This window comes from Triticum dicoccoides, chromosome 6A (assembly GCF_002162155.2).
Source record: "Triticum dicoccoides isolate Atlit2015 ecotype Zavitan chromosome 6A, WEW_v2.0, whole genome shotgun sequence".
Classification (NCBI taxonomy): Eukaryota; Viridiplantae; Streptophyta; class Magnoliopsida; order Poales; family Poaceae; genus Triticum; species Triticum dicoccoides.
In genome coordinates this window covers 9,640,263-9,664,376 of record NC_041390.1, presented here as the reverse complement: position 1 = coordinate 9,664,376, position 24,114 = coordinate 9,640,263, and the positions used below count along the sequence as shown (strand labels likewise).

The window sequence follows — 24,114 nt, the reverse complement described above, 5'->3', positions numbered from 1 at the left end:
GGCTACCGTGATGATCTTATGTGGGATTACATCCCACGCATCTGCTAGTGTCACTTCTACATGGCTAGCGTGACGTTGTTTACAGAAGATCTATCATCAAGTTTGTGACTGAAGCACTACTTCATGTCTACGGTGAAAATTTTTGTTCTACCTTTTATATATTGGGCTCATTGCCATCACACTTGCATCGTTGTCTTGTTGAAGGTGTCTTCTAATGGTTGTTTGCTAGCCTTCAGTGGTTGGTCTCGGCTTGCAGGATGGAAAGCCACGCCCTGGTAAGTTGGGACCGGACAGACTATGGCGGCGCAAGGATGTGTATTCGTTCTCAAAGGTGATATTGCGAAAGAAGTAGACGCCGTCATAGGTGTTGCATTCATTTCTTATAAAGGTTCTTCTGTCATTGCCTATGTTTTATATTCCCTTTGCTGATGACTTTTGTCAACTTTACTAAAATGATTGTGTGCCTCACGATGATGTAAAGGCTGGCGATTTCAACCTCCCTTTCAAAAAAAAATTGGTCACATTGTTTTTTCAGGAGGGACCCCATATTCACGCCCCACCTGCTCTAGCCTCAGCCTCGCTCTTGCAAACCAGCTAGAGCACACATAGTTGCCCTCTGCCATTGTCGTGTCCTCTCGGTGTGTCGCCATTATGTAGTGTGGTCACCGACATCCAAACGCAGGCAGTGCCACTATCGGGTCAGCCCGACCATTAGCTTAGACTAGTCCCCTATTAAGGTTAACCCTCTATCCATATTGCCCTATGATAAGTGGGACCCCTATTTAATCCATCGGTTAAAATATAGCGAAGACACTGCCATGTGTGCCCCGCTTCTAGTTTGATAGTCTTAGTTGACTGGGTAAACATCGGCACATGGATCCACTTGGCATACATCGTCGCTAGGTCCTTGTGTGTGCCAACAGTTTTTTGGGATGTTTTGAGTTCAGAAATACTTTTAAAAATTCCAAAAAAGCATTTAAACTTGAAAAATCATAAGAAATTGATATGAATTCAGATTTATGCAAATAGTATACGAAATGTTTAAAAATATCGCATATATGGGCATTTCATTTGCATTCATGTGTGAAAACCAGTACTTTAAACCTGATTCGGGTAAATAACTTAAATTGGCCTTTTAATACTTATTCGAGTTGTTGGAAATGCTATAACTATGCATTTGAAATATTTCAAATAGCTTTTGTTATGTTGCATTAGATCAATTTCAAATAACACTATGGCATGCCATGGATCTCATATCATGATCACTTTGGTGTCTTGATTGTAGTAGTAAATGCCTTGTCTTACGCTTTCCTGGTGTTTGTGCTTCTTCTTGATAGGACCCAAAGTTGATATGAACAATGAGAAAGATCTAAGCAGTGCGAGTCGCTGATGGAAGACAAGGAAAATCGCTTGATCATATGGGCGTCAACGACGTCTATGCCAATAGATGGAATGGATCCTGCCAACGTCGCCTTCATCTGTATCGGAACAACGGGACGACCCCTCATTTCAACTGGCCAGGTGGGCCCCTTCCATTGGTGGCTCATCCCTCCATCTTTTGCATTAGTATTGTATGTTCCCATCAATATAAAGGATTCCTCTGCAAATATTATATTTCAAACAACGGGTGCCTCTACAAACTTTCAATTAAACTCCTAGATTATTCCGTAAATCCTCCTCATGATTAAATAATCTCAAAAGCACGTTACCATGGAATGGGAATACTTATGGTGATAACGGGCCACCCTGATGGAGGCCCCAAGTGGGAGAGAACAGATCAGGTACTGGACCATTAATTCAACTGGAGCTGATATTTAATGGGTGAGACGCATTCGAAAATGAGGTCCACCCACTTGGAGTCAAAACCCAGCTTAAAAGTAATACTTCTCAAGAAATTCCACTCCACCTGGTCATATGAATTGTGCATACCAAGCTTGACATAAAAAACACAAAACCTTCCTTTCCTTTTTCTTCTTTGTAGTATGATAACGCTTGTATGCCACCAAATCATTATTAGTAATCATGCACCATGGAAAGAAAGTGCTTGCTTATGGCAAGAATTATCTCGCGCAGCATACTCTTCAAACAGATAGCAACATTTCCTCATAACTTTATAAACTACATTGCGTGAAGAAAAATGGCTGGAACTGATTACGGATTTGGGGTTATCAAATTTTGGAATAGAAACCACCATTTACAGTTACATCCATCCAGAACCATGCACGAGTTGAGTGCTTGTAACACATTATGGAATCATGCAATCATCTGTATTACATAGTTAGTTGATTTACTGAAACAATAAGCGTCAACACGCACGGATTATTCCTCCTGCTTTTGCATGGCCCTTGATTAAGATGCTCCATTTTGTTGATTGCTTGCTTAATGCTTGACTTGAGTAAATTGTTATGGGAGTTATACTTGCAGCTTGCAGCACTGTCACTCTTCATATGCTGCCACTTGCTACAAACATGCTGCACTTTAGATGCAACCGTGCAAGAGAACGGTCTGTGTAATTCAACAAAATAGTTTCTACGAAGTTCACTGTATTTTTAGCTGCCCCCTGGACACTCGGTGCAAATGTGAATGATGTAGTTTGTTACCGTTTTGTTATACTTGTTTAGCTACCCTTGAAAATGAGTGTGTAGCTTTCTCAGGTGCCTCTCTCGTATGTTTCACATTCTCTATGCACCATGCTGCTCACTATTTATTATATGCATGATCGAAGAGCAAACATGAACTTGTCATCCGTGCTAAACCATAGGTGGCACTTTTTATTTTATAAATTCATGAAATCATATACAGAATCTAATAAACCTCCCAAGTATATGATATGTGTACACTGGACTTCCCTATAAGAACGAAAATTATATACAAGACATTGGACCGACAAGTGGTATCAACAACCTGCGCTCACCTTTATTTCGAAACTCACTCATCCGACCAGGTGATGCCCTCCATGCCAACGTTCTGGTCAAGCCCCAAGGCATTCCACACCGCAGGAGAGGCGTCGACGATGTTGTTGGCACACGGGGGCTCGTAGTTGTGGTCTTCGTCGCAGCCATAGACGGAGTCGCACTCATCCACCACCTTGGCATACACAGACTTGCCATTGGCGGTGATCTTGATGCGATGCCCGCAATGGGCCATGTTCTTGAACCAGCCGGTGGAGAGCGCGACTACCATCTCCTTGTCGCTATGGCGCTATGGTAGGCGTTGTCACACTCGGACGGACCGCCGCCATCCTTGCCCTTCTCGAAGCTGTTGAGCGTCAAGACGGCCTTGGTGGTCGCGGTGACCGGCGGCGAGCAGTGGTACTGCGGGTATCTCTTGCCATCCTCGCAGCAGTCGGGGTCGTTGCTCTTCTCACAGTTGCCTGACTTTCCTGGAAGGTAGCCACTTGCACGGCACACACCGAGACCTGGGCGGAGTGAGGACGCGATGTGGGAGGTGGAGAGGGCCACCAGGAGGAAAACTACCATGGTGGCTAGAGCTCTTGCAGTGGCCATCTTACCTACTGAACAGCGCGGAACTCTAACGCTCGTCTACTTCTTCTTTTTGCTGCTACAGTACTGGTTTGTTTCCCTCGATTGATTGTGATGTGTGGTTAGACAGCTGCAGGGTCGACTTTATATAGTGCTTCTGCTAGTTCAGTCATGAGCACCAACTTGTTGCATGTTCTCCACGGCAAATCATTGATGAGTTCAGACAGGGCACTGGTCCGTAACGTCTCAAATGGATTGTTATAATACTAGGTCGGACGTATATATATTGTGTCTCATTGAGCATATGCCCTTGGGAAAGACAGACGGAGACATGATTACACCGATGATAAAAATATTGCAGAACAGGTTCAAAGAACTGAATGAATTGATAGCAACATTCTTTATACTATTCTATTTCTACCACACTTCTTGCCGGTGCCTTCAACCATGATAGACACTGAGGGTCACTGAAATATAGAAAACTTCGTTAGATAGATAAGTATTATGTTAAGCTATCATGTGTTTTCATTCCACTAAAATAGTATAGCACAGCTCGATGCCAGACACTGTTTCTTTTTTGCCAATATCGTCTAGTTCTTGCAGGTCTTGCCGTGTGTTTTTTTTTGCGGGATATTTGCACCTATAGTTACGTGGGACTTCCTCTTCCAACCATACTAGCTTGTCCAAAACCTGTACCTATGTAAAATGCCACATATTTATTAGATCTGGAGTATTAAGTTACACATATGTCTCTTTTTTCCGCTTGGGGCCAGTTGAGGTTGAAAATTTATCAGCTTCATGCATTCCTGTCGAATTCGACGGACATGTAAACCGGGGCCCATCATTTGATATTGACAGGTCCACTTATTATTCAGGCCCCAGGTGAACCGCTCGATCCGGATTTTCCTGGTCGGCGATTCTAGCCGCAACCTTGAGCCTCTCCTCTGTACGTTGGTCGTGGCGGCAACGCTGGCCTCCACCTCGGGAGATCCAATCTTCACCTCGTCTTCCCAACCACGGATAAACAACAATGGATGTGCATGCGTCGGCGCGTTAAGACCTTGCTGCCACAAGCGACGCGAGTGACGCGGGCCCAGTCCATCTGATTGTGGCGGCACAGCAGCACCGGCTGCATGCTCGGTGGTGCCTCATCGGCGTCCTGCTTTCCTAGGAGATGGCGGCTGGTGGCACTCAGCACGGGGGCAATATAAAGATCGATGGTGTTGTGTCCTTGGAGCACAGCAGGACACCCCAACGTAACCAACCGAAAAGAAAACCGGGGGAAAACAAAAGACGGAAGAAGAAAAAGCATGTTCGCCCCGAACATCTTAAACGCCCTAAACTTTCAGCAATTTGGAAATCTATCCAGTTTAGTTTATGCACCTATATCCACTAGTCTCTCACAACACTCTAGGAAGTAGACATAGAAGAACTTTGAGAAATTACGACACCTATGTGGTTTAGTTTATGTAGTTATATTCGGTAGTCTGTCACAACAATTTGCCAACCAAACTTCCCTTTTATTTTTGTTCTTTGAAGTATGGCAATACTCGTATGGCACCAAAATAATTTCCGTAGTCATGCACCCTGAAATGAAAGTGCTCTACGTTGGCGAAAGTATCCCGGGCAGCATACTCTTCGAATGATTAAGCAACATTTCTAAGATAACTATGTAAACTAAATTACAAAGATATTGGCGGAAACTGACTTAGCGTCCGATGTTATCAATTTTCGGGACAAGGGCCACCATCATACTGTTCCACCACTCCAGTATCATGCCTGAGTTGAGCGCTTGTAACATTATGAAATCATGGAATCATCTTGATTGCACATTTAGTTGCCTTACTGAAACATTAAGCATCAAAAAGCATGTATTATTAGTTCCTCATGCTTTTTTCAGATCCTTGATTCCTTGATTAAGCAGCTCCGTTTGTTGATTGCTTGCTTGATACTCTCAACTTGAGTGAATTGTTATGGGAGTTAAGTCTGCGTCATGGAGCAATCTCACTCTTCCTGCGCTGCATACATGCTGTAATTAGATGCAACCGTGCAAGATATATAATGCTGCGTAGCATTAGACATAATATTTTCTATGGAGTTCACCGTCTTTGGTAGCTGCTCAGTGGAATGATGTGCTTTTTAACAGTTTATCATACTTGTTCAGCGACCCTTGAAAATGAGTATACAACTTTCTCAGGTATCTCATGTGTTTCCAATTCTTTATACACCACACTACTCACTATTATAGCCTTGAAGAGCACACGCGAACATCTCACTGGTGCTAAACCATAGGTTGCACTGTTTATTTTAAAAAATCATGCCATCATATACATAATCTGATCAACTCACCCCGTATAGGATCTGTATATACTGGACTTCTCTCTGACAGCGAACATTATACACATGACACTTGACCGACTAGTGGTACCAACAACCTGCGCTCACCTTTGTTTCAAACGCTTACTCATCGGACCAGGTGATGCCCTCCATGCCAACGTTCTGGTCGAGCCCCAAGGCATTCCACACCGCAGGAGAGGCGTCAACGATGTTGTTAGCACACGGGGGCTCGTAGTTGTGGTCTTCGTCGCAGCCATAGACGGAGTCACACTCGTCCACCACCTTGGCATACACAGACTTGCCATTGGCGCTGATCTTGATGCGGTGCCCGCAACGGGCCATGTTCTTGAACCAGCCGGTGGAGAGCGCAACGACCATCTCCTTATCGCTGTGGTAGGAATTGTCACACTCGGACGGACCGCCGCCGTCCTTGCCCTTCTCGAAGCTGTTGAGCGTCAAGACGGCCTTGGTGGTCGCGGTGACCGGCGGCGAGCAGTGGTACTGCGGGTATCTCTTGCCATCCTCGCAGCAGTCGGGGTCGTTGCTCTTCTCACAGTTGCCTGACTTTCCTGGAAGGTAGCCACTTGCACGGCACACACCGAGACCTGGGCGGAGCGAGGACGCGATGTGGGAGGTGGAGAGGGCCACCAGGAGGAAAACTGCCATGGTGGCTAGAGCTCTTGCAGTGGCCATCTTACCTACTGAACAGCGCGGAACTCTAACGCTCGTCTACTTCTTCTTTTTGCTGCTACAGTACTGGTTTGTTTCCCTCGATTGATTGTGCTGTGTGGTTAGACAGCTGCAGGGTCGACTTTATATAGTGCTTCTGCTAGTTCAGTCATGAGCACCAACTTGTTGCATGTTCTCCACGGCAAATCATTGATGAGTTCAGACAGGGCACTGGTCCGTAACGTCTCAAATGGATTGTTATAATACTAGGTCGGACGTATATATATTGTGTCTCATTGAGCATGCCCTTGGGAAAGACAGACGGAGACATGATTACACCGATGATAAAAATATTGCAGAACAGGTTCAAAGAACTGAATGAATTGATAGCAACATTCTTTATACTATTCTATTTCTACCACACTTCTTGCCGGTGCCTTCAACCATGACAGACACTGAGGGTCACTGAAATATAGAAAACTTCGTTAGATAGATAAGTATTATGTTAAGCTATCATGTGTTTTCATTCCACTAAAATAGTATAGCACAGCTCGATGCCAGACACTGTTTCTTTTTTGCCAATATCGTCTAGTTCTTGCAGGTCTTGCCGTGTGTGTTTTTTTGCGGGATATTTGCACCTATAGTTACGTGGGACTTCCTCTTCCAACCATACTAGCTTGTCCAAAACCTGTACCTATGTAAAATGCCACATATTTATTAGATCTGGAGTATTAAGTTACACATATGTCTCTTTTTTCCGCTTGGGGCCAGTTGAGGTTGAAAATTTATCAGCTTCATGCATTCCTGTCGAATTCGACGGACATGTAAACCGGGGCCCATCATTTGATATTGACAGGTCCACTTATTATTCAGGCCCCAGGTGAACCGCTCGATCCGGATTTTCCTGGTCGGCGATTCTAGCCGCAACCTTGAGCCTCTCCTCTGTACGTTGGTCGTGGCGGCAACGCTGGCCTCCACCTCGGGAGATCCAATCTTCACCTCGTCTTCCCAACCACGGATAAACAACAATGGATGTGCATGCGTCGGCGCGTTAAGACCTTGCTGCCACAAGCGACGCGAGTGACGCGGGCCCAGTCCATCTGATTGTGGCGGCACAGCAGCACCGGCTGCATGCTCGGTGGTGCCTCATCGGCGTCCTGCTTTCCTAGGAGATGGCGGCTGGTGGCACTCAGCACGGGGGCAATATAAAGATCGATGGTGTTGTGTCCTTGGAGCACAGCAGGACACCCCAACGTAACCAACCGAAAAGAAAACCGGGGGAAAACAAAAGACGGAAGAAGAAAAAGCATGTTCGCCCCGAACATCTTAAACGCCCTAAACTTTCAGCAATTTGGAAATCTATCCAGTTTAGTTTATGCACCTATATCCACTAGTCTCTCACAACACTCTAGGAAGTAGACATAGAAGAACTTTGAGAAATTACGACACCTATGTGGTTTAGTTTATGTAGTTATATTCGGTAGTCTGTCACAACAATTTGCCAACCAAACTTCCCTTTTATTTTTGTTCTTTGAAGTATGGCAATACTCGTATGGCACCAAAATAATTTCCGTAGTCATGCACCCTGAAATGAAAGTGCTCTACGTTGGCGAAAGTATCCCGGGCAGCATACTCTTCGAATGATTAAGCAACATTTCTAAGATAACTATGTAAACTAAATTACAAAGATATTGGCGGAAACTGACTTAGCGTCCGATGTTATCAATTTTCGGGACAAGGGCCACCATCATACTGTTCCACCACTCCAGTATCATGCCTGAGTTGAGCGCTTGTAACATTATGAAATCATGGAATCATCTTGATTGCACATTTAGTTGCCTTACTGAAACATTAAGCATCAAAAAGCATGTATTATTAGTTCCTCATGCTTTTTTCAGATCCTTGATTCCTTGATTAAGCAGCTCCGTTTGTTGATTGCTTGCTTGATACTCTCAACTTGAGTGAATTGTTATGGGAGTTAAGTCTGCGTCATGGAGCAATCTCACTCTTCCTGCGCTGCATACATGCTGTAATTAGATGCAACCGTGCAAGATATATAATGCTGCGTAGCATTAGACATAATATTTTCTATGGAGTTCACCGTCTTTGGTAGCTGCTCAGTGGAATGATGTGCTTTTTAACAGTTTATCATACTTGTTCAGCGACCCTTGAAAATGAGTATACAACTTTCTCAGGTATCTCATGTGTTTCCAATTCTTTATACACCACACTACTCACTATTATAGCCTTGAAGAGCACACGCGAACATCTCACTGGTGCTAAACCATAGGTTGCACTGTTTATTTTAAAAAATCATGCCATCATATACATAATCTGATCAACTCACCCCGTATAGGATCTGTATATACTGGACTTCTCTCTGACAGCGAACATTATACACATGACACTTGACCGACTAGTGGTACCAACAACCTGCGCTCACCTTTGTTTCAAACGCTCACTCATCGGACCAGGTGATGCCCTCCATGCCAACGTTCTGGTCGAGCCCCAAGGCATTCCACACCGCAGGAGAGGCGTCAACGATGTTGTTAGCACACGGGGGCTCGTAGTTGTGGTCTTCGTCGCAGCCATAGACGGAGTCACACTCGTCCACCACCTTGGCATACACAGACTTGCCATTGGCGCTGATCTTGATGCGGTGCCCGCAACGGGCCATGTTCTTGAACCAGCCGGTGGAGAGCGCAACGACCATCTCCTTATCGCTGTGGTAGGAATTGTCACACTCGGACGGACCGCCGCCGTCCTTGCCCTTCTCGAAGCTGTTGAGCGTCAAGATGGCCTTGGTGGTCGCGGTGACCGGCGGCGAGCAGTGGTACTGCGGGTATCTCTTGCCATCCTCGCAGCAGTCGGGGTCGTTGCTCTTCTCACAGTTGCCTGACTTTCCTGGAAGGTAGCCACTTGCACGGCACACACCGAGACGTGGGCGGAGCGAGGACGCGATGTGGGAGGTGGAGAGGGCCACCAGGAGGAAAACTGCCATGGTGGCTAGAGCTCTTGCAGTGGCCATCTTACCTACTGAACAGCGCGGAACTCTAACGCTCGTCTACTTCTTCTTTTTGCTGCTACAGTACTGGTTTGTTTCCCTCGATTGATTGTGCTGTGTGGTTAGACAGCTGCAGGGTCGACTTTATATAGTGCTTCTGCTAGTTCAGTCATGAGCACCAACTTGTTGCATGTTCTCCACGGCAAATCATTGATGAGTTCAGACAGGGCACTGGTCCGTAACGTCTCAAATGGATTGTTATAATACTAGGTCGGACGTATATATATTGTGTCTCATTGAGCATGCCCTTGGGAAAGACAGACGGAGACATGATTACACCGATGATAAAAATATTGCAGAACAGGTTCAAAGAACTGAATGAATTGATAGCAACATTCTTTATACTATTCTATTTCTACCACACTTCTTGCCGGTGCCTTCAACCATGACAGACACTGAGGGTCACTGAAATATAGAAAACTTCGTTAGATAGATAAGTATTATGTTAAGCTATCATGTGTTTTCATTCCACTAAAATAGTATAGCACAGCTCGATGCCAGACACTGTTTCTTTTTTGCCAATATCGTCTAGTTCTTGCAGGTCTTGCCGTGTGTGTTTTTTTGCGGGATATTTGCACCTATAGTTACGTGGGACTTCCTCTTCCAACCATACTAGCTTGTCCAAAACTTGTACCTATGTAAAATGCCACATATTTATTAGATCTGGAGTATTAAGTTACACATATGTCTCTTTTTTCCGCTTGGGGCCAGTTGAGGTTGAAAATTTATCAGCTTCATGCATTCCTGTCGAATTCGACGGACATGTAAACCGGGGCCCATCATTTGATATTGACAGGTCCACTTATTATTCAGGCCCCAGGTGAACCGCTCGATCCGGATTTTCCTGGTCGGCGATTCTAGCCGCAACCTTGAGCCTCTCCTCTGTACGTTGGTCGTGGCGGCAACGCTGGCCTCCACCTCGGGAGATCCAATCTTCACCTCGTCTTCCCAACCACGGATAAACAACAATGGATGTGCATGCGTCGGCGCGTTAAGACCTTGCTGCCACAAGCGACGCGAGTGACGCGGGCCCAGTCCATCTGATTGTGGCGGCACAGCAGCACCGGCTGCACGCTCGGTGGTGCCTCATCGGCGTCCTGCTTTCCTAGGAGATGGCGGCTGGTGGCACTCAGCACGGGCAATATAAAGATCGATGGTGTTGTGTCCTTGGAGCACAGCAGGACACCCCAACGTAACCAACCGAAAAGAAAACCAGGGAAAAACAAAAGACGGAAGAAGAAAAAGCATGTTCGCCCCGAACATCTTAAACCCCCAAAACTTTCAGCAATTTGGAAATCTATCCAGTTTAGTTTATGCACCTATATTCACTAGTCTCTCACAACACTCTAGGAAGTAGACATTGAAGAACTTTGAGAAATTACGACACCTATGTGGTTTAGTTTATGTAGTTATATTCGGTAGTCTGTCACAACAATTTGCCAACCAAACTTCCCTTTTATTTTTGTTCTTTGAAGTATGGCAATACTCGTATGGCACCAAAATAATTTCCGTAGTCATGCACCCTGAAATGAAAGTGCTCTACGTTGGCGAAAGTATCCCGGGCAGCATACTCTTCGAATGATTAAGCAACATTTCTAAGATAACTATGCAAACTAAATTACAAAGATATTGGCGGAAACTGACTTAGCGTCCGATGTTATCAATTTTCGGGACAAGGGCCACCATCATACTGTTCCACCACTCCAGTATCATGCCTGAGTTGAGCGCTTGTAACATTATGAAATCATGGAATCATCTTGATTGCACATTTAGTTGCCTTACTGAAACATTAAGCATCAAAAAGCATGTATTATTAGTTCCTCATGCTTTTTTCAGATCCTTGATTCCTTGATTAAGCAGCTCCGTTTGTTGATTGCTTGCTTGATACTCTCGACTTGAGTGAATTGTTATGGGAGTTAAGTCTGCGTCATGGAGCAATCTCACTCTTCATGCGCTGCATACATGCTGTAATTAGATGCAACCGTGCAAGATATATAATGCTGCGTAGCATTAGACATAATATTTTCTATGGAGTTCACCGTCTTTGGTAGCTGCTCAGTGGAATGATGTGCTTTTTAACAGTTTATCATACTTGTTCAGCGACCCTTGAAAATGAGTATACAACTTTCTCAGGTATCTCATGTGTTTCCAATTCTTTATACACCACACTACTCACTATTATAGCCTTGAAGAGCACACGTGAACATCTCACTGGTGCTAAACCATAGGTTGCACTGTTTATTTTAAAAAATCATGCCATCATATACATAATCTGATCAACTCACCCCGTATAGGATCTGTATATACTGGACTTCTCTCTGACAGCGAACATTATACACATGACACTTGACCGACTAGTGGTACCAACAACCTGCGCTCACCTTTGTTTCAAACGCTCACTCATCGGACCAGGTGATGCCCTCCATGCCAACGTTCTGGTCGAGCCCCAAGGCATTCCACACCGCAGGAGAGGCGTCAACGATGTTGTTAGCACACGGGGGCTCGTAGTTGTGGTCTTCGTCGCAGCCATAGACGGAGTCACACTCGTCCACCACCTTGGCATACACAGACTTGCCATTGGCGCTGATCTTGATGCGGTGCCCGCAACGGGCCATGTTCTTGAACCAGCCGGTGGAGAGCGCAACGACCATCTCCTTATCGCTGTGGTAGGAATTGTCACACTCGGACGGACCGCCGCCGTCCTTGCCCTTCTCGAAGCTGTTGAGCGTCAAGACGGCCTTGGTGGTCGCGGTGACCGGCGGCGAGCAGTGGTACTGCGGGTATCTCTTGCCATCCTCGCAGCAGTCGGGGTCGTTGCTCTTCTCACAGTTGCCTGACTTTCCTAGAAGGTAGCCACTTGCACGGCACACACCGAGACCTGGGCGGAGCGAGGACGCGATGTGGGAGGTGGAGAGGGCCACCAGGAGGAAAACTGCCATGGTGGCTAGAGCTCTTGCAGTGGCCATCTTACCTACTGAACAACGCGGAACTCTAACGCTCGTCTACTTCTTCTTTTTGCTGCTACAGTACTGGTTTGTTTCCCTCGATTGATTGTGCTGTGTGGTTAGACAGCTGCAGGGTCGACTTTATATAGTGCTTCTGCTAGTTCAGTCATGAGCACCAACTTGTTGCATGTTCTCCACGGCAAATCATTGATGAGTTCAGACAGGGCACTGGTCCGTAACGTCTCAAATGGATTGTTATAATACTAGGTCGGACGTATATATATTGTGTCTCATTGAGCATGCCCTTGGGAAAGACAGACGGAGACATGATTACACCGATGATAAAAATATTGCAGAACAGGTTCAAAGAACTGAATGAATTGATAGCAACATTCTTTATACTATTCTATTTCTACCACACTTCTTGCCGGTGCCTTCAACCATGACAGACACTGAGGGTCACTGAAATATAGAAAACTTCGTTAGATAGATAAGTATTATGTTAAGCTATCATGTGTTTTCATTCCACTAAAATAGTATAGCACAGCTCGATGCTAGACACTGTTTCTTTTTTGCCAATATCGTCTAGTTCTTGCAGGTCTTGCCGTGTGTTTTTTTTGCGGGATATTTGCACCTATAGTTACGTGGGACTTCCTCTTCAACCATACTAGCTTGTCCAAAACCTGTACCTATGTAAAATGCCACATATTTATTAGATCTGGAGTATTAAGTTACACATATATCTCTTTTTTCCGCTTGGGGCCAGTTGAGGTTGAAATTTTATCAGCTTCATGCATTCCTGTCGAATTCGACGGACATGTAAACCGGGGCCCATCATTTGATATTGACAGGTCCACTTATTATTCAGGCCCCAGGTGAACCGCTCGATCCGGATTTTCCTGGTCGGCGATTCTAGCCGCAACCTTGAGCCTCTCCTCTGTACGTTGGTCGTGGCGGCAACGCTGGCCTCCACCTCGGGAGATCCAATCTTCACCTCGTCTTCCCAACCACGGATAAACAACAATGGATGTGCATGCGTCGGCGCGTTAAGACCTTGCTGCCACAAGCGACGCGAGTGACGCGGGCCCAGTCCATCTGATTGTGGCGGCACAGCAGCACCGGCTGCACGCTCGGTGGTGCCTCATCGGCGTCCTGCTTTCCTAGGAGATGGCGGCTGGTGGCACTCAGCACGGGCAATATAAAGATCGATGGTGTTGTGTCCTTAGAGCACAGCAGGACACCCCAACGTAACCAACCGAAAAGAAAACCGGGGGAAAACAAAAGACGGAAGAAGAAAAAGCATGTTCGCCCCGAACATCTTAAACCCCCAAAACTTTCAGCAATTTGGAAATCTATCCAGTTTAGTTTATGCACCTATATTCACTAGTCTCTCACAACACTCTAGGAAGTAGACATAGAAGAACTTTGAGAAATTACGACACCTATGTGGTTTAGTTTATGTAGTTATATTCGGTAGTCTGTCACAACAATTTGCCAACCAAACTTCCCTTTTATTTTTGTTCTTTGAAGTATGGCAATACTCGTATGGCACCAAAATAATTTCCGTAGTCATGCACCCTGAAATGAAAGTGCTCTACGTTGGCGAAAGTATCCCGGGCAGCATACTCTTCGAATGATTAAGCAACATTTCTAAGATAACTATGTAAACTAAATTACAAAGATATTGGCGGAAACTGACTTAGCGTCCGATGTTATCAATTTTCGGGACAAGGGCCACCATCATACTGTTCCACCACTCCAGTATCATGCCTGAGTTGAGCGCTTGTAACATTATGAAATCATGGAATCATCTTGATTGCACATTTAGTTGCCTTACTGAAACATTAAGCATCAAAAAGCATGTATTATTAGTTCCTCATGCTTTTTTCAGATCCTTGATTCCTTGATTAAGCAGCTCCGTTTGTTGATTGCTTGCTTGATACTCTCAACTTGAGTGAATTGTTATGGGAGTTAAGTCTGCGTCATGGAGCAATCTCACTCTTCCTGCGCTGCATACATGCTGTAATTAGATGCAACCGTGCAAGATATATAATGCTGCGTAGCATTAGACATAATATTTTCTATGGAGTTCACCGTCTTTGGTAGCTGCTCAGTGGAATGATGTGCTTTTTAACAGTTTATCATACTTGTTCAGCGACCCTTGAAAATGAGTATACAACTTTCTCAGGTATCTCATGTGTTTCCAATTCTTTATACACCACACTACTCACTATTATAGCCTTGAAGAGCACACGCGAACATCTCACTGGTGCTAAACCATAGGTTGCACTGTTTATTTTAAAAAATCATGCCATCATATACATAATCTGATCAACTCACCCCGTATAGGATCTGTATATACTGGACTTCTCTCTGACAGCGAACATTATACACATGACACTTGACCGACTAGTGGTACCAACAACCTGCGCTCACCTTTGTTTCAAACGCTCACTCATCGGACCAGGTGATGCCCTCCATGCCGACGTTCTGGTCGAGCCCCAAGGCATTCCACACCGCAGGAGAGGCGTCAACGATGTTGTTAGCACACGGGGGCTCGTAGTTGTGGTCTTCGTCGCAGCCATAGACGGAGTCACACTCGTCCACCACCTTGGCATACACAGACTTGCCATTGGCGCTGATCTTGATGCGGTGCCCGCAACGGGCCATGTTCTTGAACCAGCCGGTGGAGAGCGCAACGACCATCTCCTTATCGCTGTGGTAGGAATTGTCACACTCGGACGGACCGCCGCCGTCCTTGCCCTTCTCGAAGCTGTTGAGCGTCAAGACGGCCTTGGTGGTCGCGGTGACCGGCGGCGAGCAGTGGTACTGCGGGTATCTCTTGCCATCCTCGCAGCAGTCGGGGTCGTTGCTCTTCTCACAGTTGCCTGACTTTCCTGGAAGGTAGCCACTTGCACGGCACACACCGAGACCTGGGCGGAGCGAGGACGCGATGTGGGAGGTGGAGAGGGCCACCAGGAGGAAAACTGCCATGGTGGCTAGAGCTCTTGCAGTGGCCATCTTACCTACTGAACAGCGCGGAACTCTAACGCTCGTCTACTTCTTCTTTTTGCTGCTACAGTACTGGTTTGTTTCCCTCGATTGATTGTGCTATGTGGTTAGACAGCTGCAGGGTCGACTTTATATAGTGCTTCTGCTAGTTCAGTCATGAGCACCAACTTGTTGCATGTTCTCCACGGCAAATCATTGATGAGTTCAGACAGGGCACTGGTCCGTAACGTCTCAAATGGATTGTTATAATACTAGGTCGGACGTATATATATTGTGTCTCATTGAGCATGCCCTTGAGAAAGACAGACGGAGACATGATTACACCGATGATAAAAATATTGCAGAACAGGTTCAAAGAACTGAATGAATTGATAGCAACATTCTTTATACTATTCTATTTCTACCACACTTCTTGCCGGTGCCTTCAACCATGACAGACACTGAGGGTCACTGAAATATAGAAAACTTCGTTAGATAGATAAGTATTATGTTAAGCTATCATGTGTTTTCATTCCACTAAAATAGTATAGCACAGCTCGATGCCAGACACTGTTTCTTTTTGCCAATATCGTCTAGTTCTTGCAGGTCTTGCCGTGTGTTTTTTTTTGTGGGATATTTGCACCTATAGTTACGTGGGACTTCCTCTTCCAACCATACTAGCTTGTCCAAAACCTGTACCTATGTAAAATGCCACATATTTATTAGATCTGGAGTATTAAGTTACACATATGTCTCTTTTTTCCGCTTGGGGCCAGTTGAGGTTGAAAATTTATCAGCTTCATGCATTCCTGTCGAATTCGACGGACATGTAAACCGGGGCCCATCATTTGATATTGACAGGTCCACTTATTATTCAGGCCCCAGGTGAACCGCTCGATCCGGATTTTCCTGGTCGGCGATTCTAGCCGCAACCTTGAGCCTCTCCTCTGTACGTTGGTCGTGGCGGCAACGCTGGCCTCCACCTCGGGAGATCCAATCTTCACCTCGTCTTCCCAACCACGGATAAACAACAATGGATGTGCATGCGTCGGCGCGTTAAGACCTTGCTGCCACAAGCGACGCGAGTGACGCGGGCCCAGTCCATCTGATTGTGGCGGCACAGCAGCACCGGCTGCACGCTCGGTGGTGCCTCATCGGCGTCCTGCTTTCCTAGGAGATGGCGGCTGGTGGCACTCAGCACGGGCAATATAAAGATCGATGGTGTTGTGTCCTTAGAGCACAGCAGGACACCCCAACGTAACCAACCGAAAAGAAAACCGGGGGAAAACAAAAGACGGAAGAAGAAAAAGCATGTTCGCCCCGAACATCTTAAACCCCCAAAACTTTCAGCAATTTGGAAATCTATCCAGTTTAGTTTATGCACCTATATTCACTAGTCTCTCACAACACTCTAGGAAGTAGACATAGAAGAACTTTGAGAAATTACGACACCTATGTGGTTTAGTTTATGTAGTTATATTCGGTAGTCTGTCACAACAATTTGCCAACCAAACTTCCCTTTTATTTTTGTTCTTTGAAGTATGGCAATACTCGTATGGCACCAAAATAATTTCCGTAGTCATGCACCCTGAAATGAAAGTGCTCTACGTTGGCGAAAGTATCCCGGGCAGCATACTCTTCGAATGATTAAGCAACATTTCTAAGATAACTATGTAAACTAAATTACAAAGATATTGGCGGAAACTGACTTAGCGTCCGATGTTATCAATTTTCGGGACAAGGGCCACCATCATACTGTTCCACCACTCCAGTATCATGCCTGAGTTGAGCGCTTGTAACATTATGAAATCATGGAATCATCTTGATTGCACATTTAGTTGCCTTACTGAAACATTAAGCATCAAAAAGCATGTATTATTAGTTCCTCATGCTTTTTTCAGATCCTTGATTCCTTGATTAAGCAGCTCCGTTTGTTGATTGCTTGCTTGATACTCTCGACTTGAGTGAATTGTTATGGGAGTTAAGTCTGCGTCATGGAGCAATCTCACTCTTCCTGCGCTGCATACATGCTGTAATTAGATGCAACCGTGCAAGATATATAATGCTGCGTAGCATTAGACATAATATTTTCTATGGAGTTCACCGTCTTTGGTAGCTGCTCAGTGGAATGATGTGCTTTTTAACAGTTTATCATACTTGTTCAGCGACCCTTGAAAATGAGTATACAACTTTCTCAGGTATCTCATGTGTTTCCAATTCTTTATACACCACACTACTCACTATTATAGCCTTGAAGAGCACACGCGAACATCTCACTGGTGCTAAACCATAGGTTGCACTGTTTATTTTAAAAAATCATGCCATCATATACATAATCTGATCAACTCACCCCGTATAGGATCTGTATATACTGGACTTCTCTCTGACAGCGAACATTATACACATGACACTTGACCGACTAGTGGTACCAACAACCTGCGCTCACCTTTGTTTCAAACGCTCACTCATCGGACCAGGTGATGCCCTCCATGCCGACGTTCTGGTCGAGCCCCAAGGCATTCCACACCGCAGGAGAGGCATCAACGATGTTGTTAGCACACGGGGGCTCGTAGTTGTGGTCTTCGTCGCAGCCATAGACGGAGTCACACTCGTCCACCACCTTGGCATACACAGACTTGCCATTGGCGCTGATCTTGATGCGGTGCCCGCAACGGGCCATGTTCTTGAACCAGCCGGTGGAGAACGCAACGACCATCTCCTTATCGCTGTGGTAGGAATTGTCACACTCGGACGGACCGCCGCCGTCCTTGCCCTTCTCGAAGCTGTTGAGCGTCAAGACGGCCTTGGTGGTCGCGGTGACCGGCGGCGAGCAGTGGTACTGCGGGTATCTCTTGCCATCCTCGCAGCAGTCGGGGTCGTTGCTCTTCTCACAGTTGCCTGACTTTCCTGGAAGGTAGCCACTTGCACGGCACACACCGAGACCTGGGCGGAGCGAGGACGCGATGTGGGAGGTGGAGAGGGCCACCAGGAGGAAAACTGCCATGGTGGCTAGAGCTCTTGCAGTGGCCATCTTACCTACTGAACAGCGCGGAACTCTAACGCTCGTCTACTTCTTCTTTTTGCTGCTACAGTACTGGTTTGTTTCCCTCGATTGATTGTGCTGTGTGGTTAGACAGCTGCAGGGTCGACTTTATATAGTGCTTCTGCTAGTTCAGTCATGAGCACCAACTTGTTGCATGTTCTCCACGGCAAATCATTGATGAGTTCAGACAGGGCACTGGTCCGTAACGTCTCAAATGGATTGTTATAATACTAGGTCGGACGTATATATATTGTGTCTCATTGAGCATGCCCTTGGGAAAGACAGACGGAGACATGATTACACCGATGATAAAAATATTGCAGAACAGGTTCAAAGAACTGAATGAATTGATAGCAACATTCTTTATACTATTCTATTTCTACCACACTTCTTGCCGGTGCCTTCAACCATGACAGACACTGAGGGTCACTGAAATATAGAAAACTTCGTTAGATAGATAAGTATTATGTTAAGCTATCATGTGTTTTCATTCCACTAAAATAGTATAGCACAGCTCGATGCCAGACACTGTTTCTTTTTTGCCAATATCGTCTAGTTCTTGCAGGTCTTGCCGTGTGTTTTTTTTTTTTGCGGGATATTTGCACCTATAGTTACGTGGGACTTCCTCTTCAACCATACTAGCTTGTCCAAAACCTGTACCTATGTAAAATGCCACATATTTATTAGATCTGGAGTATTAAGTTACACATATGTCTCTTTTTTCCGCTTGGGGCCAGTTGAGGTTGAAAATTTATCAGCTTCATGCATTCCTGTCGAATTCGACGGACATGTAAACCGGGGCCCATCATTTGATATTGACAGGTCCACTTATTATTCAGGCCCCAGGTGAACCGCTCGATCCGGATTTTCCTGGTCGGCGATTCTAGCCGCAACCTTGAGCCTCTCCTCTGTACGTTGGTCGTGGCGGCAACGCTGGCCTCCACCTCGGGAGATCCAATCTTCACCTCGTCTTCCCAACCATGGATAAACAACAATGGATGTGCATGCGTCGGCGCGTTAAGACCTTGCTGCCACAAGCGACGCGAGTGACGCGGGCCCAGTCCATCTGATTGTGGCGGCACAGCAGCACCGGCTGCATGCTCGGTGGTGCCTCATCGGCGTCCTGCTTTCCTAGGAGATGGCGGCTGGTGGCACTCAGCACGGGCAATATAAAGATCGATGGTGTTGTGTCCTTAGAGCACAGCAGGACACCCCAACGTAACCAACCGAAAAGAAAACCGGGGGAAAACAAAAGACGGAAGAAGAAAAAGCATGTTCGCCCCGAACATCTTAAACGCCCTAAACTTTCAGCAATTTGGAAATCTATCCAGTTTAGTTTATGCACCTATATCCACTAGTCTCTCACAACACTCTAGGAAGTAGACATAGAAGAACTTTGAGAAATTACGACACCTATGTGGTTTAGTTTATGTAGTTATATTCGGTAGTCTGTCACAACAATTTGCCAACCAAACTTCCCTTTTATTTTTGTTCTTTGAAGTATGGCAATACTCGTATGGCACCAAAATAATTTCCGTAGTCATGCACCCTGAAATGAAAGTGCTCTACGTTGGCGAAAGTATCCCGGGCAGCATACTCTTCGAATGATTAAGCAACATTTCTAAGATAACTATGTAAACTAAATTACAAAGATATTGGCGGAAACTGACTTAGCGTCCGATGTTATCAATTTTCGGGACAAGGGCCACCATCATACTGTTCCACCACTCCAGTATCATGCCTGAGTTGAGCGCTTGTAACATTATGAAATCATGGAATCATCTTGATTGCACATTTAGTTGCCTTACTGAAACATTAAGCATCAAAAAGCATGTATTATTAGTTCCTCATGCTTTTTTCAGATCCTTGATTCCTTGATTAAGCAGCTCCGTTTGTTGATTGCTTGCTTGATACTCTCGACTTGAGTGAATTGTTATGGGAGTTAAGTCTGCGTCATGGAGCAATCTCACTCTTCCTGCGCTGCATACATGCTGTAATTAGATGCAACCGTGCAAGATATATAATGCTGCGTAGCATTAGACATAATATTTTCTATGGAGTTCACCGTCTTTGGTAGCTGCTCAGTGGAATGATGTGCTTTTTAACAGTTTATCATACTTGTTCAGCGACCCTTGAAAATGAGTATACAACTTTCTCAGGTATCTCATGTGTTTCCAATTCTTTATACACCACACTACTCACTATTATAGCCTTGAAGAGCACACGCGAACATCTCACTGGTGCTAAACCATAGGTTGCACTGTTTATTTTAAAAAATCATGCCATCATATACATAATCTGATCAACTCACCCCGTATAGGATCTGTATATACTGGACTTCTCTCTGACAGCGAACATTATACACATGACACTTGACCGACTAGTGGTACCAACAACCTGCGCTCACCTTTGTTTCAAACGCTCACTCATCGGACCAGGTGATGCCCTCCATGCCGACGTTCTGGTCGAGCCCCAAGGCATTCCACACCGCAGGAGAGGCGTCAACGATGTTGTTAGCACACGGGGGCTCGTAGTTGTGGTCTTCGTCGCAGCCATAGACGGAGTCACACTCGTCCACCACCTTGGCATACACAGACTTGCCATTGGCGCTGATCTTGATGCGGTGCCCGCAACGGGCCATGTTCTTGAACCAGCCGGTGGAGAGCGCAACGACCATCTCCTTATCGCTGTGGTAGGAATTGTCACACTCGGACGGACCGCCGCCGTCCTTGCCCTTCTCGAAGCTGTTGAGCGTCAAGACGGCCTTGGTGGTCGCGGTGACCGGCGGCGAGCAGTGGTACTGCGGGTATCTCTTGCCATCCTCGCAGCAGTCGGGGTCGTTGCTCTTCTCACAGTTGCCTGACTTTCCTGGAAGGTAGCCACTTGCACGGCACACACCGAGACCTGGGCGGAGCGAGGACGCGATGTGGGAGGTGGAGAGGGCCACCAGGAGGAAAACTGCCATGGTGGCTAGAGCTCTTGCAGTGGCCATCTTACCTACTGAACAGCGCGGAACTCTAACGCTCGTCTACTTCTTCTTTTTGCTGCTACAGTACTGGTTTGTTTCCCTCGATTGATTGTGCTGTGTGGTTAGACAGCTGCAGGGTCGACTTTATATAGTGCTTCTGCTAGTTCAGTCATGAGCACCAACTTGTTGCATGTTCTCCACGGCAAATCATTGATGAGTTCAGACAGGGCACTGGTCCGTAACGTCTCAAATGGATTGTTATAATACTAGGTCGGACGTACATATATTGTGTCTCATTGAGCATGCCCTTGGGAAAGACAGACGGAGACAGGATTACACCGATGATAAAAATATTGCAGAACAGGTTCAAAGAACTGAATGAATTGATAGCAACATTCTTTATACTATTCTATTTCTACCACACTTCTTGCCGGTGCCTTCAACCATGACAAACACTGAGGGTCACTGAAATATAGAAAACTTCGTTAGATAGATAAGTATTATGTTAAGCTATCATGTGTTTTTATTCCACTAAAATAGTATAGCACAGCTCGATGCCAGACACTGTTTCTTTTATGCCAATATCGTCTAGTTCTTGCAGGTCTTGCCGTGTGTTTGTGCAAGGATTCTTCCCTTGTCCTTACTAAAACATAATAAAAAGCCATTTACGTGCATGTCTTATTCATGTGTTCTTGAAAATGGTACCACGAGAAGCAAATAAAATGTACAACTTTGAATAAACAAATGCTACCACGAGAGCTGCAGTTCGTTGCTGGTGCAACACATATTTTTGCCATTTCTATTTGCACCTATTGTATTTTTTGCGGGATATTTGCACCTATAGTTACGTGGGACTTCCTCTTCCAACCATACTAGCTGGTCCAAAACCTGTACCTATGTAAAATGCCACATATTTATTAGATCTGGAGTATTAAGTTGCACATATGTCTCTTTTTTTCAATTGGGGCCAGTTGAGGTTGAAAATTTATCAGCTTCATGCATTCCTGTCGAATTCGACGGACATGTAAACCGGGCCTCATCATTCGATATTGACAGGTCCACTTATTATTCAGGCCCCACACTACTAGGAAAAGGCCTACTAATGGCGCACTGGTTTTGCCTACTAATGACACATTACCAGTGCGTCATTAGTAGCACGCCACTAGTATATCTTACTAATGGCGCACCACAGGTGCGCCATTAGTATCTGGTATACTAATGGTGCACCAACTAGTGCGCCATTAGTGTGTAACAGCAAGCGCCATTAGTGTGCCTCCCGGGGGGCCATACGTAAGCATGGCTTTGTCATACTAATGGCACATTCTCTGTTGATGCGCCATTAGTATCCTTTGGCATACTAATGGCGCACCTGGTGGTGATGCGTCATTAGTATGAATATTTGGTTTTTTTTCCTTTTCTGATTTTTACGCAGGTTACAAAATATATTATTAGACAGAATATAAAATATATTATTAGACAGAATATAGACAGCAGCACACAGCAACATCAGATTCATCGAATACAATAGAAGATTAGTCTCCGAATACAATTCATCATATTAGTCTCCGAATTCAAGAGACCGAACAAAGATAAAACATTACAAGTCTCAAGACCGCGAGTATCGAGTTTGTCTTCACATTACAAGTCGATATCGATCATCTAAACTACCATCACATAGAAGAGAGCTGTGGTCATCACGATGAGCATCATCGCGATCAATCTGGTCTTCATCCGGTTCCTCCAACGCTCCCTCCTCTCTCCCGCTAGATAGCGGGCGTATCTAGATTCGGCCTCCGCCCTAGTGGTGTACCCTTTGTAACTATTACCGCTGAAACGGTGAACCTGTCTTCGACACTCCTCTCAGTCGTCGTAGACTCCAGGAACCTTACCCTTGTACACGACATACGACGGCATCTCTATGCACAAGCCAAACAACAGACAATACATAAGCAATATGTAAGTATGCAACAAAAGGATCGGAAGAGAAAAGCAAAACATTAATAGCACGATTGATGGTCCTACTGATAAATAGCATCGATTACATCTAAGTTGAACGACTATCCAAACCAAAGAGACATACGAATTCATTAAAGTATTATTACAACATGAGCCAATCAATGTTTCAGAACTACACATCACTACTTTCGACTCGACTCATCAGACAGGAACGTGGATGAAGCCGCCGTCTGTCGTGATGGTCATGAAATCGCGGTCGTTGTCACCCTGCATTTGTAGCATTTCATCTATCTCACTGTTGGACGGTTGATATCTAAGGAAGAACTGCCCCGAGGAATGAAGGACATCTTGATGGATGATGTCCGCAAACTCCGACTGGATGCGAAAGAATTCTTGTCTGAGGTCCGCGTCCTGGACTGCCGACAAGCTCGTGGCCCAATCTTTGAGATTATCTGATAGCAGAAGTTGATGATGGTCCCTTACGATCGCCCGCATGTGATGGAGGGCATAGTAGGCATCCTTCTGACCGCCAGGCTGCTGCTTGACGCAGCAGAACTTCGTATTGTGTGAGAACATGTGCTTGCCGTACTTACGAACTGCCCTGGTGAAGGTACCTCCAGATTTGGTGTAGCCGGGGAGAACATCATCAAGAACTTTCT

The 24,114-nt window shown here is 45.6% G+C and overlaps 6 protein-coding genes and 1 pseudogene across 6 annotated transcripts; all 7 read right to left on the bottom strand.

Annotated features, from left to right (window-relative positions):
- Nucleotides 1-2,928: 2,928 nt before the first annotated feature.
- Nucleotides 2,929-3,506, bottom strand: LOC119315454 (annotated as a pseudogene).
- A 2,436-nt stretch (nt 3,507-5,942) lies between these two features.
- Nucleotides 5,943-6,585, bottom strand: LOC119315453 (putative ripening-related protein 5). The gene has a single exon (XM_037590082.1). The coding sequence runs from the start codon at nt 6,510-6,512 to the stop codon at nt 5,943-5,945; it is 570 nt and encodes a 189-aa protein (XP_037445979.1). The 5' UTR covers nt 6,513-6,585.
- Nucleotides 6,586-8,829: 2,244 nt separating this feature from the next.
- Nucleotides 8,830-9,516, bottom strand: LOC119315452 (putative ripening-related protein 5). Its single transcript, XM_037590081.1, has one exon. It carries the CDS (start codon nt 9,514-9,516, stop codon nt 8,947-8,949), a length of 570 nt encoding a protein of 189 aa, XP_037445978.1. The 3' UTR covers nt 8,830-8,946.
- A 2,315-nt stretch (nt 9,517-11,831) lies between these two features.
- LOC119315451 (putative ripening-related protein 5) lies at nt 11,832-12,518 on the bottom strand. The gene has a single exon (XM_037590080.1). It carries the CDS (start codon nt 12,516-12,518, stop codon nt 11,949-11,951), a length of 570 nt encoding a protein of 189 aa, XP_037445977.1. The 3' UTR covers nt 11,832-11,948.
- A 2,313-nt stretch (nt 12,519-14,831) lies between these two features.
- On the bottom strand, nt 14,832-15,589 carry LOC119314669 (putative ripening-related protein 5). Its single transcript, XM_037589373.1, has one exon. The coding sequence runs from the start codon at nt 15,516-15,518 to the stop codon at nt 14,949-14,951; it is 570 nt and encodes a 189-aa protein (XP_037445270.1). The 5' UTR covers nt 15,519-15,589; the 3' UTR covers nt 14,832-14,948.
- Nucleotides 15,590-17,949: 2,360 nt separating this feature from the next.
- On the bottom strand, nt 17,950-18,592 carry LOC119315450 (putative ripening-related protein 5). Its single transcript, XM_037590079.1, has one exon. It carries the CDS (start codon nt 18,517-18,519, stop codon nt 17,950-17,952), a length of 570 nt encoding a protein of 189 aa, XP_037445976.1. The 5' UTR covers nt 18,520-18,592.
- A 2,244-nt stretch (nt 18,593-20,836) lies between these two features.
- Nucleotides 20,837-21,596, bottom strand: LOC119314674 (putative ripening-related protein 5). The gene has a single exon (XM_037589375.1). The coding sequence runs from the start codon at nt 21,521-21,523 to the stop codon at nt 20,954-20,956; it is 570 nt and encodes a 189-aa protein (XP_037445272.1). The 5' UTR covers nt 21,524-21,596; the 3' UTR covers nt 20,837-20,953.
- Nucleotides 21,597-24,114: the final 2,518 nt, after the last annotated feature.

Bases quoted from the DNA above. Each gene is read 5' to 3' on its own strand.
- LOC119315453 (XM_037590082.1), bottom strand. From the start codon at position 6,512: ATGGCCACTGCAAGAGCTCTAGCCACCATGGCAGTTTTCCTCCTGGTG.
- LOC119315452 (XM_037590081.1), bottom strand. From the start codon at position 9,516: ATGGCCACTGCAAGAGCTCTAGCCACCATGGCAGTTTTCCTCCTGGTG.
- LOC119315451 (XM_037590080.1), bottom strand. From the start codon at position 12,518: ATGGCCACTGCAAGAGCTCTAGCCACCATGGCAGTTTTCCTCCTGGTG.
- LOC119314669 (XM_037589373.1), bottom strand. From the start codon at position 15,518: ATGGCCACTGCAAGAGCTCTAGCCACCATGGCAGTTTTCCTCCTGGTG.
- LOC119315450 (XM_037590079.1), bottom strand. From the start codon at position 18,519: ATGGCCACTGCAAGAGCTCTAGCCACCATGGCAGTTTTCCTCCTGGTG.
- LOC119314674 (XM_037589375.1), bottom strand. From the start codon at position 21,523: ATGGCCACTGCAAGAGCTCTAGCCACCATGGCAGTTTTCCTCCTGGTG.